The sequence below is a fragment of the Eleutherodactylus coqui genome, chromosome 10, assembly GCF_035609145.1.
Source record: "Eleutherodactylus coqui strain aEleCoq1 chromosome 10, aEleCoq1.hap1, whole genome shotgun sequence".
Classification (NCBI taxonomy): Eukaryota; Metazoa; Chordata; class Amphibia; order Anura; family Eleutherodactylidae; genus Eleutherodactylus; species Eleutherodactylus coqui.
Genome location: NC_089846.1, coordinates 53,079,267 through 53,098,953, shown reverse-complemented (window position 1 = coordinate 53,098,953; position 19,687 = coordinate 53,079,267). Strand labels below are relative to the sequence as shown.

Genomic DNA, 19,687 nt, shown 5'->3' with positions numbered 1-19,687 from the left:
AGGAGACAGCTTCACACACCCTCGCACTGGCAAAAAGTACTACATCAAAGAACGTTACACATGCCTGTCCACATTTGTGGTTTATATGATTACACGCCCATGTGGCTTGGTCTACATAGGGGAAACCACAAATAAAGTAAGGAAAAGGATAGGTAGTCATTAAAGTACGATTAGGACTAATAAGGTTGACTTGCCTGTTCCCCATCATTTTGTTGAATTTGGACACACAATCAGCCAACTGCGGAACAGAGTAATTGACTCTGTCCCCAGTAGCATTAGAGGGGGTGATCGTGTCAAGTGACTCAAGCTACTGGAGGCAAAATTGATCTTTGAGATGGATTCCTTGCATCCCAATGGGATGAATATGGGATACAGCCCAATGCTTTATGTATGAATTATTGGGAGTATATGATTTTCAATGTAATACAATAAGTAAGTTTTGGTCTATGAATTCTGTGTAATAATGGTTGTGATTCATCTTTGTCAGTTTTTTAAATATTTTTTTCTGTTTTTATTTGTTTTACAGCCCTGGAGCCCAAGGAGGATGCGATTGACAGGATGCACTGATTCTAGTAATCTTTTGGATGACACACACCTTGTGATTTACGTGTAACTAGATAATATGTGGATTTATACAATACAGTTTGTTTTGACATGGATACGATTGTTTGACGTAGGGAATGTTGCATAGGGCGCATCAAACAGGTGATGACATAATTGCTGTTGTCATTTATTATCATGTTTCAAAATAAAAATATCGAGCATACTTTACATTTCGATGGAGTTGGTTACTGTGTTACAGTTTATTGATACGGGCTATGAAATCTATAACGCTCAGTATGGCCGCCTGCACACGGGCGGAAATCCCGCGGCGGGATTATCCGCGGGATTTCCGCCACTGAAAGCCTGCATAGGAGTGCATTACAATACGCACTCCTATGCAGATGGCCGCAGTTTGGCCGCGTGAAATGTCGCGCGGCAAACAAACCGCGGCATGTCCTATTTCTGTGCGGGGCTCGCAGAGCCTCGCACAGAAACATCACTCACCCGGCCACTGGCTCCGGTCTGCGCATGCCGGCACATGAAAGAGCCGGGGCCGCCAGGCTCGGGCGAGTACGTGCTCCTGCCTGCAGGCGCTGGGGTCGGGTCCCGCGGCGAGAATTCTTGCCGCCGGATCCGACCCGCCCGTCTGCAGGCCCCTATGGTGGAGTCATTGGTATTGCATGGGACACTCTGCAGTCATAGGGTAAAGTATGTTAAAATATGTACAATACAAAAGATCGCTGAAACTCAATATTTTGACATCAGTAAATCCCAATACTTGGCAGTTTAAAGGCCATGATTCTACAATGGTAGGATACAACACACGTAATCTCTAATGTGACTATTCCTCTTATATACGGTGGTAGTCATGCCAACTAGACACGGCTTGCGTCTGACATTGAGGCACACATGTGTGTTAAATCAGAGGGCAGCGGATGCCGTGACTAATGATAACACTGCGCTGGACCTGGGGGCTCGCGTTAACTCGCGTTGTGTGATGTGGGTTGTGGCAACAACGCGCATGCGCTGGATTGGGACTACCAGGTGAAGGCATAGATAATATGCAGCTCTGCTCCGGTGATCGCACATGGATGACGTTAGATGACGAGTCACACATGGGTTGACACACCGAGATCACATACGAACAATCAGTGCATACAGCTGTCTCGCATCTCTGATTCCATCTTTGCATTAGGCAGTGAGCGGGCGTTTTTTAATGAAGGTATGTCATTGGTCGGGAGTAATGTCAATGTCTACTATGTAATGGGGTTAATGTCTGTGTATGTTGATGACTTGACAAAGACCGCAGCAAATCAGTTGAAATGTCTGTCTGTTATAGAGGAAAATTAAGTTTGATACTTTTTTTTAGGGGAGAAGAGTCTCTGGCAAAAGTTCCTTGAAAATTGCACCCCATTTGCTGCTCCAAGTCTGTATAAGGATTCACATGGCGTCTTGGAATCAGCAGAGCTTCCAGCAGGGATAAATATTGTATTTATGAATAGAGATGAGCGAGCATGCTCAGTAAGGGCAGTTACTCGAGAGAGCACAGGTATTTTTGAGTAACTGCATGCTCGTCGGAGAAAATTCGGTGGGGTGCGGGGTGAGCTCTCAGCTCTCTTTCTCCCCCCGCTCCCCTCCGCAATCCCCTGCTCACTCTCGCGGCCCCACCGAATTTTCTCCGACGAGCATACAGTTACTAGAAAATTGCGGTGCTCTCTCTCGTAACTGCCCTTACCGAGCATGCTCGCTCATCTCTATTTATGAACATACAAAAAAACATTAATTCGCGGAGGCAACTATTAAGTGGAGATGACAACCGCTGGTGCTAATTCCAGGAAGGTTAAACCAGTTTTGGCACCCCCACATCTTATTTCTTGCAGTATCTACAATAAATTTCCTTTAGCAGGGCTCGCCTAAGGAGCCCAGTGTGTGAGGCAGTCTCAAATTCCTTTGATGAATTATGTCATCTTAGGCTACCTACACATGGGCGAGGGCGATATCAGGCGGAGAAACTCGGCCCGATGTTGCGTTTGGTGACCTGTGTTTTACTCATGCATGAGAGGCAATTTTCAGGCAAAAATGCCTCAGATTGCATCTGTGAAATTTCGATCCTCTTGCATGAGTTTCATGTGCCATAAAGTATCAGCAGTGTTTTCCATTGATTTCAATGGGAAACCTCTTATCGCACTTGCATGCAGATCGCATGGCATGCGATGCATTAAAGGTCCCATTGAAATCAATGGGTGATGCGTTCCAAAGAATACGAAAAAGTAGAGCATGCCACGATTTTTTTCCATTGCTCATGTATATGACTCCATTCAAAAGAATGGGCCCTTCACAGAATAGACACTTCTAATAAAATCTTAAATCTTTATTCTAAACTTATTTAAAAAGAACCAGGGCACAACAATCAATTGCATCTACCATGTCACAAGGGGGGAAGTGACAGGGTGTCAGCTTTACATTGCAAGCACACATATAAGACTCAGACCGTCTACCGATGGTCGGTATATAGTGTTTTCCCCTCTCTGGTGGGCAGATATAGTGCCCTTTTAGTGCGATCCAAATCGTTAGGTATGCATTCACAGGAGCTTACTTGCCATCAAGTTATCTACACAATCTTAGAAATAGTCTAAGGAGTCAGATGACTTCATTCTAATCACCAATTTTCATCTTTTCAGAGACTGGTTTGCGTATAAGGAACATCATTCAATATTTTTAGTTTGAAATAAATGTTATTAATTTTTATCAGAATATAGTAGTATATTTACCAAAAATATACCCACGCAGGGGGATTTCAGAATGAAAAATTGGGGTCTCTACCAATGTCATCTGGTGGCTGTCTTTTGATGTAAATGTGCAACAATGGTGCCAGCGAGGTGATGAGAGAGATGTTAAGGTCTCGTTCCCATCTTATCATATACGGAAGTTTGCAACCTAGGGCAGGTTGATTCATGGTTGCATAAAGGTAGGAGATAGTCCCCGGTTGCAGTGGGGTCCAAAGACACAACCTCTCAAATGTGGAGTTATTGGATGTAGAAATCGACGTAGGCAGCAGTGATATGACAAAACTGTGTATCTGATGAAGTTCAAGCCATTTATCACCCACTTACAAAAACTAATCAGTTTAGAGAGGATAGAAGTAGAACAACGTAAAGAATCTCAGTCTAAATTCTTACCATGATTGGTTCCATCTCTTCTTCTAGACAACCAAGCTTGTTTCAGTATGCTAAGAGGGCTATGGATGTCTGGCTGAGGTTGGAGACATAGTGAATTCCAGTTGGGGCCAGCCTCATTGGCAGTATGCTTATATATGTCACAATGTGGCTGATGGGACCGTCATGGAGGTCCAGGGTGGTGTTGCATATTGTGCTCATCCCACATGTTATGCCATTTCAGTGCGGGTACATTGTATTTTGGCACTAGTTGGCAAAGGGTTAAGTACTCTTTGCTGTTAAGTGGTTAATTGGCTGACTGGGGTAATATATATTGCAGACAGGTTAAGTGCTCTTTCCCATAAGCGTATATCAGCCGTCCGTTTTCACGGCCCGCCGATATATGCTGTGATCTGATGCATTGGATTCTAATGCATCAGATCACATGACCGTATTCCTGAGACGTAAAAACGCCCGGCCAGGCCAATATAGTGCCGGGTGTTTTTACATTGGCCCAAAGGATAGTCCTGGAACTATCTTTTGGGCCAGAATATGTTGGCCGTTGCATGGGCTCCTATGGGAGCCAATGACAGCAGCCAGAGGTGGAAGGGAGTTTAGCAGCATGACTTTCCTCTCCCCCATGTAGGCTCACCTTTGCTCTCCTCCCCACTCATTCTTTGCAATGGGAGGGGTGAGACGGGGGCCATCAATTATAGCCATCAATGGAAGGAGGCAAGCCTGGCCGGCGCTTAGCTCCGCCCATTCCCATTGCAAACAAAGAGTGGGGAGGAGAGCAGAGGTGAGCCTGCAATGGGGGAGGGAGGAGAAAGGGGCGACGGCATGGTGACCTCTGCGCATAACGTTAGATTTGTGCGCCTGTTCACAGGCTTCTACGCCCCAGATAATAGCGTATATCGGCTGGCTTTTTGGTTTTCCAAGTTGGATTTAAGGGGAACATATAAAAACTTATACATATTAGAGGGGGAAATAAGTAGAAAACAGCATTTAATATTCCCGAGAGCCATTTGGAGGCTCGTATCATGCCTTTTGGGTTGATTTAGAGCATAAAAATGTTCGTTGGTCATCTGGATTTCTTCCTGCATAAATGGGGAAATGTACAGCTGGCCTATTTGGATGAAAGAATCTTCTATTCTGTGTCCATCTCAGTAATTGTTCCAAGGTGGTCGCACATGCTCAGTCTTGCTTCTCTCTCTGCTCTACTGGGTGTGTGGAGGGATCTCTAGTGTGGTGAGCGGCCACTTCTGACGTTGCTGAGTCTTCTCTGATGTCAGACGTGATGCTGAGCGAGTGATAAGACCATGATACTGCAGAGAAGACCAACTACTGTAACCACCATGGAATATTAACTGAAGTGGACCGGACACAGAAATTCTCTGTAATAAACAGAAACAGCAGGTGGCGCAATTCTGCTGTACCTGCATATATATAAGACAATACAGACACACGTTCATTCCAAATGTTTGTTTATTGTCAAATCATCATATTTACATTCTGAGAACAGGTTTACTACTACTGTTCAAAAAACACAACGTAAACATTTTTTTTTTTAGGTTTTGAGGCATAAAAAATGCAAATTCCACTTCAATAACAACACATAATAACCAAGAACAATGCACTAGCACAAAGGTAACGAGGGGGTGAATTTTCTAGGGCTGATAGAAGGCATACTTATTATGTTAACTAATGAGAACTAAAAAGTCTTATTTATCTTCTTACAAAGGTAGATCACATCATTTCCTTGACTTCCATTGATGAATTTGCATGCCCTCTTATGCATAGCTAGCTAGAGTTTACAGAAACTGGAACCCCCAGGTAAACATAAAATGTGTCATACTCTATAGCAAAATTTTTTAAGGGACTATTTTAAAAAATCCCTAAAGTAGTAATCACAGTAAGTGTGTAAACATTTTTACTTTGTTATTAATAAGACCTTTACACTTTGGCATGATTTATTACAGAAAATGTGACATGAACCAGTAGAATGACACTGTCAAAACTTTATGAAACCATTGCTTAACCCCTTCGTGACACACATACAGCTATATATGTCCTAATTACACCTACCTTTGCATTTAGCACATATATAGCATAACTAGCCATCTACTACATAAGCTGTGTATGCGGGCTCGGGAGCTAAACCTACTTTAACCACAGCGGGTATCAGTGGTCTCTGACAGCCAACACCTGCTGGCAACATCTGTGATTAGAGAGTACTCTAATTGCGGCTTTTACCCCTCTTTAATGCCGTCAGTTCTGGCAGCAGCATTTAAATATCCAGATCGGGACTCAGATGTCCAGAATGCCCACCCCCCACATTAAGATTGCGGAGGTTCTGCCAGGTATCATGGCCAGCTTTGGGACTTCTGAAATGCCATGATCATTTGTCTATTTAAGATGTGCCTGTGGCAGGTCTTTAAAAGGGGGCTTTAAAGATATAGTACAATGCAAAATCATAGTATTGGATTATACTATGTAAGCGATCAAATGACAACAGCTTCATGTCCCGTATGGGGACTAATAAAAATATTTAAATAAAGATAAAATAAAAAAATTCAAATTATGCTAAAAAAAACTTATATAAAAAAAATCAGTCATCGCATCTAGAAAATAAAAAAAAAATCTAAAAATTAGGTCCACTTTTTATAAATATCCCACTATTAATCCCACATGATTATCTATGTCTGAAAACAATACAATTATGGCAAAGTTGCACTTTTTTGGTCATTCTGTCTACAAGAAATAATTGAATAAAAATCTATCAAAAAGTTACATGTTCCCCAATATGGTACCAATACAAACTACAGATCGTCCTGCAAAACAGCCCTATCATTTGAAAAATAAAAACAGTTCTGGGGGTCAATAGATGGCAACAAAGTGCAACTTTTTTTCCTAAAAAGGTATCTTATTTTTTAAAGTATTATTATATAAAAAAAAGTATATAAATTTGGTATCGCTGTAATTTTACCCCCCAAAAAAGAAAAAATGCCACTTTTACTGCATAATGAAAGCCGTGAAAAGAACCCTAAAAGGGTTCAATTGTCATTTTTTATTCACCTAAGGCGTCGTTCAGACCAGCATTTTTTTTGCGCACGAATAGGCGTGCAAAAAGATCGCCCCTCGTGTGTGAAAAAAAAAAATCGTGTGACTGGGTGAATCCCAGCTATTTGAAGTAGCCCATTCACACGATCGGAGCTGCTTGTTTTCCAGCTCCCATAGCAGTCTACGGAAAGCATGCTCCAAAAATAGGAAGGTCCTACCTTTGCACGCACCATGGACCTTAGATGCGAGTTGCACTAGCCTGTCCTATCTTTTGCAGGTGCGAGTATTTTGCGCCTCTAAAAAACTTACATGTGAACACGTTCATAGGAAAGCATTGGTTCTAATAGACGCAATCTTTTTGCGCACGTATTCGTGCAATGAAAAAACGCTCATCTGACCGAGGACTAAGACATTTTTTAATGTGGCGTGTTAAATGGTATCATTGGAAAATTCAACTTGTCCTGAAAAAAACAGCCCCCGTGTAGATATGTCACCTGAAAAATAAAAAAAAGTTACAATTTTTTTTGAAAGTGGGTATAACAGCTCTGCAGAATGGGACCTGGGCGCAGGTGCATCAATGGCCCTTGGTCATGAAAGGGTTAAACAGTGTATACTTACTAGAGCTAACCAGCAGTGATAGAACAGCAATTTAAAAACATTTCGGTTACAATCTACAAAAAGGCCGCTCTTACAAATACTGCTTTATAGTAACATAAACTACACATAACTAAACCTAGATTCACAGTCTGTTGGTATTCTGTTATCAGAGAACTATGTGATAATTACATAAGAGCATAGATGTTGGGTCACATATCCAACAGCTGATTGGATCTGCTCTATTTCCAAGGACGACCAGCAAGGTTACAAAATAAAGTTATGTATTTGAGCTGAGAATACATCAAGAAATAACTCAAAATCATTACAAGAAGAGTAAGGCCGGGCTCACACGAACGATCAGGATTCCGCAGGCAGAATCCAGCTGCGACCGCGCGTACCTGCTATTTCTGTACTGCAGATGACAACGGACGCTTTGTATTTCCCAAGCTGTCACTGGGCGATGACACGGGTATCCACAGCCCATCTGCAAAGTCAATTGCGAATAGGCTTTGGGTCGGACAGCCGCCATTGACTTCAATGGAGGCCGTCTGCAGCAAAATAGAGCATGCTGCGATATGCAATTCGTTTCCGCGAGTGTGAAGGATAAAGCGATTTTTATAAATACCTTTCAATGCATGCTATTTACTGTGAATCCTCCATGCGGACGCCGACTGCGGATTACGTAATGGAAATCTGTTCGTGTCAGACCAGCGTATTTGCAAAGTTACTCAAATTGTTTGTATGTATAAAATGTATCTCCAATTATAAACAACGTCCCATAATTCAATAGTACAAGTGAAGGTAAAAAGCTTGACAATATATATTATTACAGCAGCATTGCCTCTTTTTTACTTATTACATGCCCCCCCCCCATCCTTCCTCAGTCTCCCGCACAGATCATTTACTCCGAACTCACTGATATCATACATAGGCAGACAGCTGTCCTCTGGTAACCTCAGCGCAGGAGTCTTTTTTCTCCTCATATGTATCTTAATTTCCTCTGGGTTTCTTTGACACTCCAGATTCTCTCCTTGCGTGCTCTCTTTGGATGTCTCTTTGGGACAGGGTGCCTTTTTCACCAAACGGCACACTCCTCATTTATACACGTGGGTCTCCACGTAAAGATAGCTATTAGAGATGAGCGAACGTACTCGGTAAGGCCGATTTCGCAATCGAGCACCGTGATTTTAGAGTACTGCACTACTCGGGTGAAAAGTACTCGGGGGTGCTGTGGGAGAGCGGGGGGGGGGGGGAAGAGAGCTCCCCCCTGTTCCGCACTGCTACCCCCCGCTCCACCACGCCACACCCCGCCCCACAGCGCCCCCGAGTACTTTTCACCCGAGTAGTGAAGTACTCGAAAATCGCGGTGCTCGATTGCGAAATCGGCTTTACCGAGTACGTTCGCTCATCTCTAATAGCTATAGGTTTACCCCTTCAAATATCTGGCTGCAACCAACAGAGGCGCTGTACTGACTACCCATAGGCAGGCAGGAGACTAATTTCCAGCTTTACTGAGCAACAAAGTTACAGCTACTGCCCGTAGAAGTCTATGGAGATCAGAGGAGGAGGAAGGAACAGATGTGCAGAGAGAGAAAGACAAACACTGTTGTTGCCTTTGGTGTTTTACTATGTCACTGCATTATGGTATTCACATCAGCACTTCTGTGTATATGTGACAGCGTTTGCTGCAGTGTCTATTTTCTTTAACTGCAGACACTCCAAGGACTTTTATGGACAGAAGCTGTAACCTGATCTCTCAGTGAAGCTGAAAATCTGTCTTCTCTTCATCCTGTGTACAGATTTTACCAGTGAATTGAGAGAAAGAGCTCAGTACAAGATGCAAGGAAGAAGAGGAGAGGAGTCTGATATGTGGAGAATATATATCTTTCTGTAATAACATGAGTCGAGAAGGGTATCATCACTACTTAAGGAGAGCATCAAGACGGTGAGTGAGGAGACTTATAAGGCCACTCATGTTCCTCTGGGAAATATATGCAAATAAGGAAGATGTAACAACTCTCCTTAAAGAGGTTCTGTAATTAGAAAAAAAAAATCAATACTTACCTTTTCCTCTCCAGTCAGCCTTCTTACCGTATCTACTCCTCGTTGATCTTCTCCTGGCTCCTGCAGTCCCCCGGGTCACTTCACCTCCAGACGGATGAAAAAGATGTGGTAAGAAGGCTGCCTGGGGAGGAATAGGTAAGTATTGATTTTTTTTTCCAATGACAGAACCCCTTTAAGAAGAGATGATACCCCTCTCGACTCACATCACAGGCCTCTCACTAGCCAAGCCAGAATCCTACTGCACACTGATGAGGGGCAAACACCCTGAAACAGCTGCCTGTGTATGGATTCTGGCTTGGTTTTCATTTCCCAATCATTGATGCATAGACCTGTATAAGGGTCGCACAATGATTTGCAGGAATGCTGTCATCCAATAAGTGGCGCTGCAGAGGTATTGTTCTATCTTCCTTATCTGTAATAACATGTTACAACATTTCTTATCTTTGTGTGCATTATTGGTTTATAGAAAGTTGTTTGTAATTCAAGGCCCACTTTAGGGGTTGGCCAGGATTAGAAAAACATGTCAGCATTCTTCTCCAAACAGTACCATACTTGTGCACGAGTCCAGTATGCTGTTTTAGCTCAGCCCTATTATAGAAATGTGCTGCAATACCAGACACAACCCATGGGCAGGTGCAATGCTGTTTTTGGAAGAAAGCAGCTGTTTTCAGATCCTGTATAACCCCTTTATATATTATAAATAGATTTATGCTTTATCGGATTTTGTAAGTAGGCTGCCTAATTGTAAAAGGAATTATACACTGAGCTGTAGTTTACTTAGGAACCGAGAGGCAGTAGAAAAGGCATAACAGGCACTTTTACAGTTTTTCATAACACCATACCAAAAGTTACTACAAAGAAAATTCACCCTGTAATAAGGTCAACACAAAGAATATGCCGCGACTGAGGCATACCGCAAAAGGTTCCAAACCAGCTGCACGGAATAAAATATAGTTTCAGAATTATCAAATATGTTCACATATCAGGTCAACAAAAGAATTCAGATGTCGTAATAATGCACAACAATTCAGTTAGCACTAAAGTAGTACATCTTGCTGTTTAGTGATCTAATGTGACTAATTGGCTGTTCTAATCTGTGTATTTATGGTGCAGCAACACATTCCCAGTTACTAGAATAAAGGATCCCAGGCAATTAGAGAAGGATTAATATGGAATGAAAGGCATTCCCTTTTAGAACTTTTAGTAAATTTGGTAAGCTAAGTTCCCTCTACCCTTTAGAGAAGTGACATACGGTTATTGGGTATAATTGGAAGGCTACTTGCCTACTTTTCACTAGGGAAGCTTGATTTAGCCATAGATGCCGGTTAATGAGTTGAGTTTCGGACCAAAGTGAGTTGGTTGCAAAAGAAAATTTTTGTCCGGGACCCAGTAACAGGGAAGTCAATAAGCATTAGCCTGGGACCTCCTTGGTTTAAATACAATGTTGGCAAGAAATAGGATTGCCAACCGCATGTACTTGGCAATTTCCGGCGCTTCCATTGAGATGCATGGAGCGGTGGCAATTAGTTATTCCATCGACTTAACCCTTTCCAATCCAATGTCGGGCCTGCCCCGACATCATCATTTCCCTCCACAGCTCCGATGTCAGGACAGGCCCGACACTGCAGTGCAGGAGTGCATCTGCACCTGATCATCAGACACATCGGGTGCAGATGCACTCCTGCACTGGTCCTCATCGAGGACCCCCAAGGAGAAGGCAGAAAGGGTTTTTTAACCCTTTCTGCCTTCTCCTTTACACATTAGATAGCGCTCAATTAGCGCTATGTAATACACAGAGATTCCTGCCAGCGATCATGTGACCGCCGGGTGTCACCTGACCTCAGCTATCACATGATCGCCGAGAGGATGAAGAGAGAATGCGGAAGTGTTACTTCCACATTCCACCAGGTGATTATGTGACCTCAGCTGTCACATGATCGCCAAGCCAGGAAGCTGAAGGGAGAATGTGGAAGTATTACTTCCGCATTCCCCTGACGGTGATTTGACCGCCGGCACCCTCCAGGAGGGTGAAGGGAGAATTTATTTTTTCTCATCCATTCTCCCCAGCTCCAATTTATTTAAATGGATTGGATTGGAAAGGGTTAAAGCACTGATCTGTCCACTATGTTTCTAAATGTCGCTCACATGTACCGACAGGGTATTGAGCGAGAAATCACTCAGTCGCTAGTCACTTTACTTCAGCTTACTGAAATGAAGCGACTAATGATCGACTTCTCACTCAGTGTAAGCAGGCAGTCGTTTATCTATGATCAATTGCCTGCTCACAGTGAACGGAGGTGGGCGGCCAGAAGCTGTCTCCAACAGACTCCGCCTCCATTCTCTGAATGACTATCCTGTGTGAAAGCGCCTGACAATTGTCCCATGTAAGAGTACCCAAAGACTGGCAAGCATAGTGCTCAATCTTAGTCAGCTTCTACTATCAGATTGTTCATAGAGTCTTCATATGCAACTCAACCAGCAACCCAAATGGATGTGTAGGGAAAGTCATTTACTATGTATTAGCAATTGGCCACATGGTAACAAAACCCAAATAAACTACATCCACTAATAAAATTTAAAGTGTAACTGTCATATACATTTTTTAATCTAAGGAACAAGTGTTTTTTTCTAACATATTAATTAAGAAATTCAGTCTCTTAATAAGTAAATCACTCTTGAACTGCTGACCTTCTCCTACTCAGCTAAAGACTGTTGCAGGGGAAAATCCATGTTCAGCCGGTCAATGCGAAGCTATTTACTGTGTGTCTGCTTATTTCTACAGCTTCAGGGCTCAGATCAGAAGATGAGGGTGTTTTACTACACATGGCTTATAATCCTGTAATTACTTAAACTCACTTTACACTGTGATTTTATCTCTCTTGTCCTGCTGTGACGTAAAGCTGAACACAGCTTCTTGTGAGGGGAGATGGATTCAACATGCCGGCTCCTGGCCAGAAATAAGACTGCCAATCACCTGTACTTGGCAATTACTGGTGCTTGCATGTGCGACCTTTCATTCCATTCATGCAGGGACCTTTGGGACCCCTGTTCTCCTGATTGGCAGGGGTCCCAGTGGTTTGATCCCCCACAAATCATACATTTATATCCTATCTACACTTTGTAGATAGGGGATAACTTTATTTCTTGACACAACCCTTTTAGCTTGTCTCCAGGACCAGCATATTCTGAGATGTATACTGTGAGATGTTAAACAAACATGTAAGAAAAAAACGTATATGTTTGAGAGATGTCCCAACAGATGATATCCATCACCCATCATCTCCAGTATTAAAAAAAAACATATACCTTATTGTATTATTTTTTACTGGATGCCGCTAGATTCTATTCAATTGATATGAGAAGTTTTGCTACTAAGGGCCCATTCAGTCTGGTGTATTTTCGGTCTATGTGCTGTCTGTGTTTTCCAGGGACAGCACACAGACCCATAAGAGCCTATTAAGCTATTCACGTGGGTGTTTTTTCATTTCAAATTGTAAGGGAAATATATTTTGGATCCGATCCTGGAAGATCTCTCAACCTTTGGGCTTATTCACAGGAGCATATATCGGCCGCCATTTTCACAGCCAGCCGATATACGCTACCATCTGAGCTGTCTTCTCCCTTCCTGGTTCTCTGCCTCTCTCCTCTCCTCCGGCTGTTTGCAATGGCAGGAGGCGGGGTGAAGCTAAGCTCCACCCCATCCCACCCCTTCCCTTCCTGGCTGTGGACAAGGGGCGGGAGCTTAGCTCCGCCCCCGCACCCTACCATTGCAAACTGCCGAAGGGGAGGAGAGAGGCAGAGAGACTAAGAGGGGGAGCAAAGGGGAAAGATAGCTCAGATGGTATCGCATATAAGCCGGCCGTGAAAACGGTAGGCAATATACACTCCTGTGAATAAGCCCTAGTGCAGCATATTGCAGATCTATGTCTATAAATAAGTGACGTTTTGCTTTGGAGAAAAAAGCCAACTTGGAAAAATGTTTGCAATTCTGTTGCATTTTGCATATACTAAATATAATGCAACATACTGAATATATAAAGCATACACTGAATATAATGTGGTCATTGGTATATTTCCCTAAAATCCGTCATAAGGGTTGTGTTTGCCTTATTCTGCATCAACATTTCTAGAAATTAGGCTAAACTAGTTGGACTTAAATCTTTTTTTCAGTCTTACCAAATTATTTATGGTACATAGTCCTACAATATAATCAAGAACAATTCTGTGGCACGTGTGGCAAAAAAGTAAATACAGTATATATGAGAAGTCCTTAAAGTGCTGACATTTGTCTGATAAAATACAAATAAAAGTTTCTTACATCTGCCTGCATTTTTGATTTATGCAGTTTGTAGAACATATATGGTCCATTTAAAGGGGTATGAGATGAATCTATTCCTAATCTAAGAGGCTCTAATCTAGTTTTTCCAGATGGTCCTCTGAGAAGATACTTGCACTATGTTGTTTTTGTCATGTATGGTTTTAAAAATATTAGTAGTTGGGAGTAAATGAATAAAGTGAAGAGTTTCCTATAAAACAACCGACGCAGGTTCCATTTGTAACCTGCACTGCGAAAATAAGAGCAAAAATCAATTGTTTGCTATGAGATGAGACAATAAGCAATATTTTTAATGGCAAACACAAACAACTCACTGTCAACCTTCTAATGCAGCTTAGAGAATGAATGCATGGATTATATTTTACTTTTTTTTCTCTAGCGTTTCATAAATGTTAACTACAAGACACTTGAGGATTTAACAAAGGATACAGGTAGTAGAGAGTGAAAGACACTAAAACCGTAGGTGGGGATAGCCTTTACTAACTATTCATTTCCTATTGTGAGAGAGAGGATTAGCTTGAATAAAGTCATATCATACAAAAAGTACAAAATTTGCAGCACATAGCAAAATGATGCATATTGTTTTTACCAGCAGGTACTTAGAACACATATTATACACTTCAAAATACCTCAAATACACTTTTTGAAATCAAACACTGTTTTTTGGGATCTAACTTTGGAATGACAAACCAGAGCCACACGATACGTGACGGACTTTGTACTTTGTACTTGTCTTGTCAAGGTAACTTCTTTATCAAATATATAGATCTTTTGCTTTGTTCATGCAATATTTTTTTTAGTTCTAAACCGGTTATTCTCACCAAACTAGTTATTTTTAAAAAAACTCAAAAGCCATTTAACCAACCAGAAGTGCATTTACAGTAAAACTCCTACTATCCAGCACCATTTAAATCCAGAATGATATCAGAATCCGGGACTTTCACGGTTCAGATGCAGAAATATAAGGTTCCAGCACCTGTCTTGTCAATGTCAGGCTGTGACCCTCAAAGTCCTAGTATCCTCTTAGGTAAACATTAAAGAACCCAGTGCTAGATCTACTTATTCTAGTCTAATTCCAGCAGTCGTTTTGAGGAAACCAGGCTCATAGAATCTCAATGTATCCTATGCAGCTTGGTGATCGCGTTCTATGGAGATGTGTAGGAGGAGCACAGTGTGTAATCATGACTGATGTTCAGTATGAAGAATTCAGCAGGAAATTTTAATAGCTATCTAGTGTAAACTATGAGTTCACCATGAAAACCAGAATAAAAACAGGAAGAAAATGCAGCGGAAAAAAGTGCAAGTTAAAAACATTTCTTCATGTAACAAAAAGTGAAAATGGAAATTATTTACAAGTGAAATCAGATTGTCATGCATGTTCCCCAAAACGGGTCAAAAATAATAAGAGACATTCAGCCATTCGCACAGCAAACTCGTTAGGAATACAGTTCTGTACGGTTCTCTGCAACCATGGTCATTGTTTTGGCTTCCAGCAATAATGTAGCAATGTAAGAGGTTTAGATGATACATCCTAAAGTAGCTCCGTCAGCTTAATATACGCCCTTGTGTAAAGGCAGCATGTTACAACTACAGGTGTGTACTAGTAGTAGCCAAAATAGCAAAATAAAGTGTGTGCTGTTTGGGTAATAGGACTGCTGAATGAATACAGCGAACTGATTGTTATTAATCCAATGTATTCATGAAGAGAGCATCTCCCCGCCACCTCCCTCTTTCCACCAATCAAGGAGATATTTAATGGGAGCCTGTCACATTCCCACAGCACCATAAAATAAGTTAGGTTACGGTACGGTACTGTTCGGGGACAGCGTGATGTATTTTTTATATTCACCCACTTACACCCGGGGAAGTCTGCGAGCCTAGCGAAAATCGGCCTCTTTTCAACTTGCTGTTTGCGCGCTCTCCCATAGAAGTCTATGTCTATAACTTAGATTTTGGTGCTGTTGGGAGGTGACAGGTCTCCTTTAACAGATCGCTGTGTATATATATATATATAAATATATATATATATATATATACATACATACATACATACACACACAACACCCTGTCATTTAGAGGTATGGAAAGAGGCAGAAAAAAAACCTATTGCCAGTTGAATGAATATATGTAAGTCACAAGCCATCTCAGCACTTCTTAGGTCTCATGCACATTGCATAAGTTTGAAAGAAAATGGTAGCAGGCCACATGCAGCGGTTCTCTGCTGTAGAATAGGCACTCTGTGTGATACTTTTGTATTACGGCATCTGATGAAAGTTTGCCACAATGTTTTTAGAATTCAAGGTATACAAGCGTACACATATGGCCAAAAGTATGTGGACACCCCTCCTCTAATGACTGAATTCAGGTATTTTGACCACAAATCAGTAGTAGCATGGGTGAGCGGCACGAAGAGCTCGGCGGCTGTAAACCTGCCGCTAGGTTATAGAATATCATCTTTGTTGCAAGACATTTCTGATTTGATAGATCTGCTCAGCCAACTAAAAGTGCTAGAATTGTAAAGTGGAAAGGTTTGGGTGTAACAATAGCACACAAAGCAATAGTCCAAGCATGTCATGCATAAAACGCACCGAAGGAGCAACATCCAGAGTCAGGCAACTGCACATAGCCCCCCTGTACAAGCAAGAGTGGGAGTGGTGTAAAGCATGTTGCCACTAGACTGTGGAGCGTGCAAACATGTTCTTCGGAGTGATCATCACTATCTGGCAGTGTGATGGCCGGTCTGGTGTTGGTGGATGCCCAGAAGGAGCTACCTGCTGGGATGCATAGTGCATACTGTAACATTTGCTAAGGGAATGATAAATGGTATAAAGCTGTTTTGCAGTGGATGGACTAAACAGGTTTCTCCTAGAGAAGGGTAGTGTTAATGCTGCGGTATACAGATATTTGACACAATAACATGCTCCCAACTCACAGGATGGCTTTTTTTCTCGTTCCAGCATGACTGTGAATGTAAAGATATAGCTTAATGAGTCTGGTGTAGAGAAAGCTGAATGACTTGCATAGAGCCTTTACCTCAACTCCATTCCCATCAAACACCATTGGTATAAATCAGAGTGTCAGTTTGGAGATAGACTTATCACAGCTTAAGGCGACCCTCCAGGCCTGGAGAAACAAAGATGGCCACTCGGCTTCTCTGAACACCTCATGCACACTGTGTATTAGTATGTATTGGTAGTCTAAGATATTACATGCTGATCTGACTGGCCAGCACGGCTCATGTGGGCAGCACTGGTTAAGCAAAAAGCAGGTGTAGTCTTAGACTAATGGTGTATACTAATGTACAGCGTGCATCAGGTAGTCAAAGAAGCGATGCAGCCATCTTTGTTTTCTCCAGAGGGTCGCTTTAATGGGCAAAAATTCCTATAGACAGACCACATAGTCAGATGTGCACATCCTTTTGGCCACTGAGTGTACATTAGGATCCGTAGACTTCTATGGGTACCATATTATGGCTGTGTACAACTAGACTATTGTATGCAGCAAATGCAGTCATGTGCATGAGACCTAATAGGTGACTTTGCATTAGGGCTTATTTACACGGGCGATATTCCCGCGGCGAGTTCCATCCAATTGCGATATAGGCGGAATCCGCAAGGGAAAAGAACCCATTCATATGAACGGGATTATTCACACAAACGATATTTCACTTGGAGCGATGCTCTGAATTTTAAAAAAGTCGCTGTACGTCCTAGTTGTGTGCGGTGTCCCACACATCGCCCGTGTAAGCACACACTTTAACGGTCTCTCTGGTGATGGCTAACTTCTACGCAGCTACATTTCCCACCATTTTATATGATGAGCCCTGAAGGAACGGATCTGATCGGCGTTCTAACAGGAAAGATTCTCACATCATCATATCTGGAGTTCTAAAAACAGTGATTATTTCTTTAAAAGTGTAAAACTAGCAATACTTAGAATAAACTGTTGACACGTATGCAAGTATACAATGCTGGTGCTGCTAAGTTAGCAGACAACGTGATTGCATGCTACTTTGGCAATAGGTATTAAGACAGCCGTTTTACATCAGGCCTAATGGGTTTCACTTAAAGCCTATATAGAATCTTGACCTTGATATCACTCACTCCATGGCGAGAGCTTCAGATTTAAAGAGGTTTGCATAAAAAAAGATCATTTGTACAGTGTAATGTCTCTGAACCTGAAGCTTGTAGGATTGGACGATGGATAAACCAGACGCCGGAGCTAGGAAGCTGGCTTAGGTACAGTACAGATCACTAGGTCCCCTTTAAAAGACTAGTAGTGAGTATAAAGTATAGAATGAGCAGAGGTGGGGACAAGGTGGTCTGTAGGGAAGGATAGAGTACTACTGTGCTCTAACTGTACATGTGCAGATGGAACTAGATCTTAAAAATGCATTCAAGTATAAATAAAAAGATCACAGTTTAGCCAAAGGAAACACTGCAGAATAGATCAGAATGTAAAAAAAGGGGGAGCTGCCCAAAATAACCTGTTCGTACTTTTAACCAAGTAATGGTAATCGTACGAAACATTACAAATCGCATGTGGTGTAGACGATGTATCACCATGCTGTATTAGAAAGGGATATAGTATCCTGTGTAGACATGTATCCAAAACAAGGGTTGAACAGTATTACATCAACTAGAATGTCAAATATTTAGGGCTGCAGTAGTTTACCCTCAAAAACAAGCAAATCGCCCCCTCTAGGGTAGATATCACAGTGAGCAAAAAAGAGAGAAATTAGACATCTCAAACCAATACATCAGCCAATCAACGAGTAGAGAATACCTGGTGGAAAAGCAGATAAGATGTCCACCTTAAGTGAGTTACATCTTATTTCGGAATCATTCCTTTGATTGCTGATTCTCGGTTGACGTATGTGGCCCAGTACACCAGATTAAAGATTGCAAACAGGACAGGGAAGACGATGCGGGAAATTTTATCAATGCGACTGACGCTGTTATAAGACTTTTTTCCATCTAGAGTTTTTAGCTCGGGGTGTGGAGGAGAGAGGTGGGGTGACGGGAGAGATGCATTCTTTGCAATGGCAGCCAGGGCTGGTTCCTTGATGTTGAGTGTGTACGTTGTACCCACAATGTTGTACGTTGTGTTGGATTTTTTCGCCAGGATTATAGGTTCCTTCATCTAGGAAAATAATACAAACGGGTCATTTTTATGAATTAATAGTCATGAGAACCATGGCCGCTGTAAAGGATCCTCAATAACGTTTGCGAAGCTCATGCGAAGAATTGGCAAGAATTGGCTTTTTATTGAACAGAATACATGATTTTAAGCATTTTTGCAATAGGTTTTATTAGCCCATTATGTACATTTTGAATATAAAACTCCTTTTACGTGAAGACAGTGCTGAAAAATCCATCTTCATCTAGTAACTGTTTAACTAAAGAGGGCACTCCAGCTGTGCCTGCACTATTCTCTCTAGTGCAGGCACAGCTGTTCCATATAATAATGTATTAATAAATGTCTGCTTTACATTTTATTTATTTTCAAACCTGCTTGGTCCTTCTGTGCTCCCAAGAGGTGTCCTAAAAACTAAGCAAGGGGGTCACGTATGAATATATTGATCCCTCCTTGTGTGTGGAAGGTAAGCATATATTGAATCGTATATACTAATACCGAATGAGCACCCATAAGCTCGGGGTCTATATGTGATTCTAAAATAGATGCATGTCAGTGTGTACACCACGTTTTACATTTTAAATAGTATTAAATAAAAGTTAATTTTTAGTTCTTTTCAGTGATTGCTTGTAATTTATAAGGACGTTTTCTGCCACTGTGATTGTTATTAGTATCCTATCTCCGCTGCTCCTTCTCCTGGCGCTGTGTAGGGAGAAGCCGTTCTGTGCCACAGACAGCTTCACCTTCTCATAGCTTCTGTTCCCCGCTGGACCTGATTCAATATCAGGGTCTCAGA

The 19,687-nt window shown here is 41.9% G+C and overlaps 1 protein-coding gene across 1 annotated transcript in view; it reads right to left on the bottom strand.

The window, feature by feature from the left end:
* Window positions 1-8,762: 8,762 nt before the first annotated feature.
* Window positions 8,763-19,687, bottom strand: part of GABRA3 (gamma-aminobutyric acid type A receptor subunit alpha3) — a 66,588-nt gene continuing 55,663 nt past the window's right edge. The window contains exons 9-10 of the mRNA XM_066581000.1: window positions 18,541-18,897; window positions 8,763-9,540 (exon numbers count right to left, since the gene is read on the bottom strand). Of these exons, the coding sequence (XP_066437097.1) occupies window positions 18,586-18,897 (312 nt within the window). The 3' untranslated portion in view covers window positions 8,763-9,540; window positions 18,541-18,585. The remainder of the gene's footprint in view (window positions 9,541-18,540; window positions 18,898-19,687) is intronic.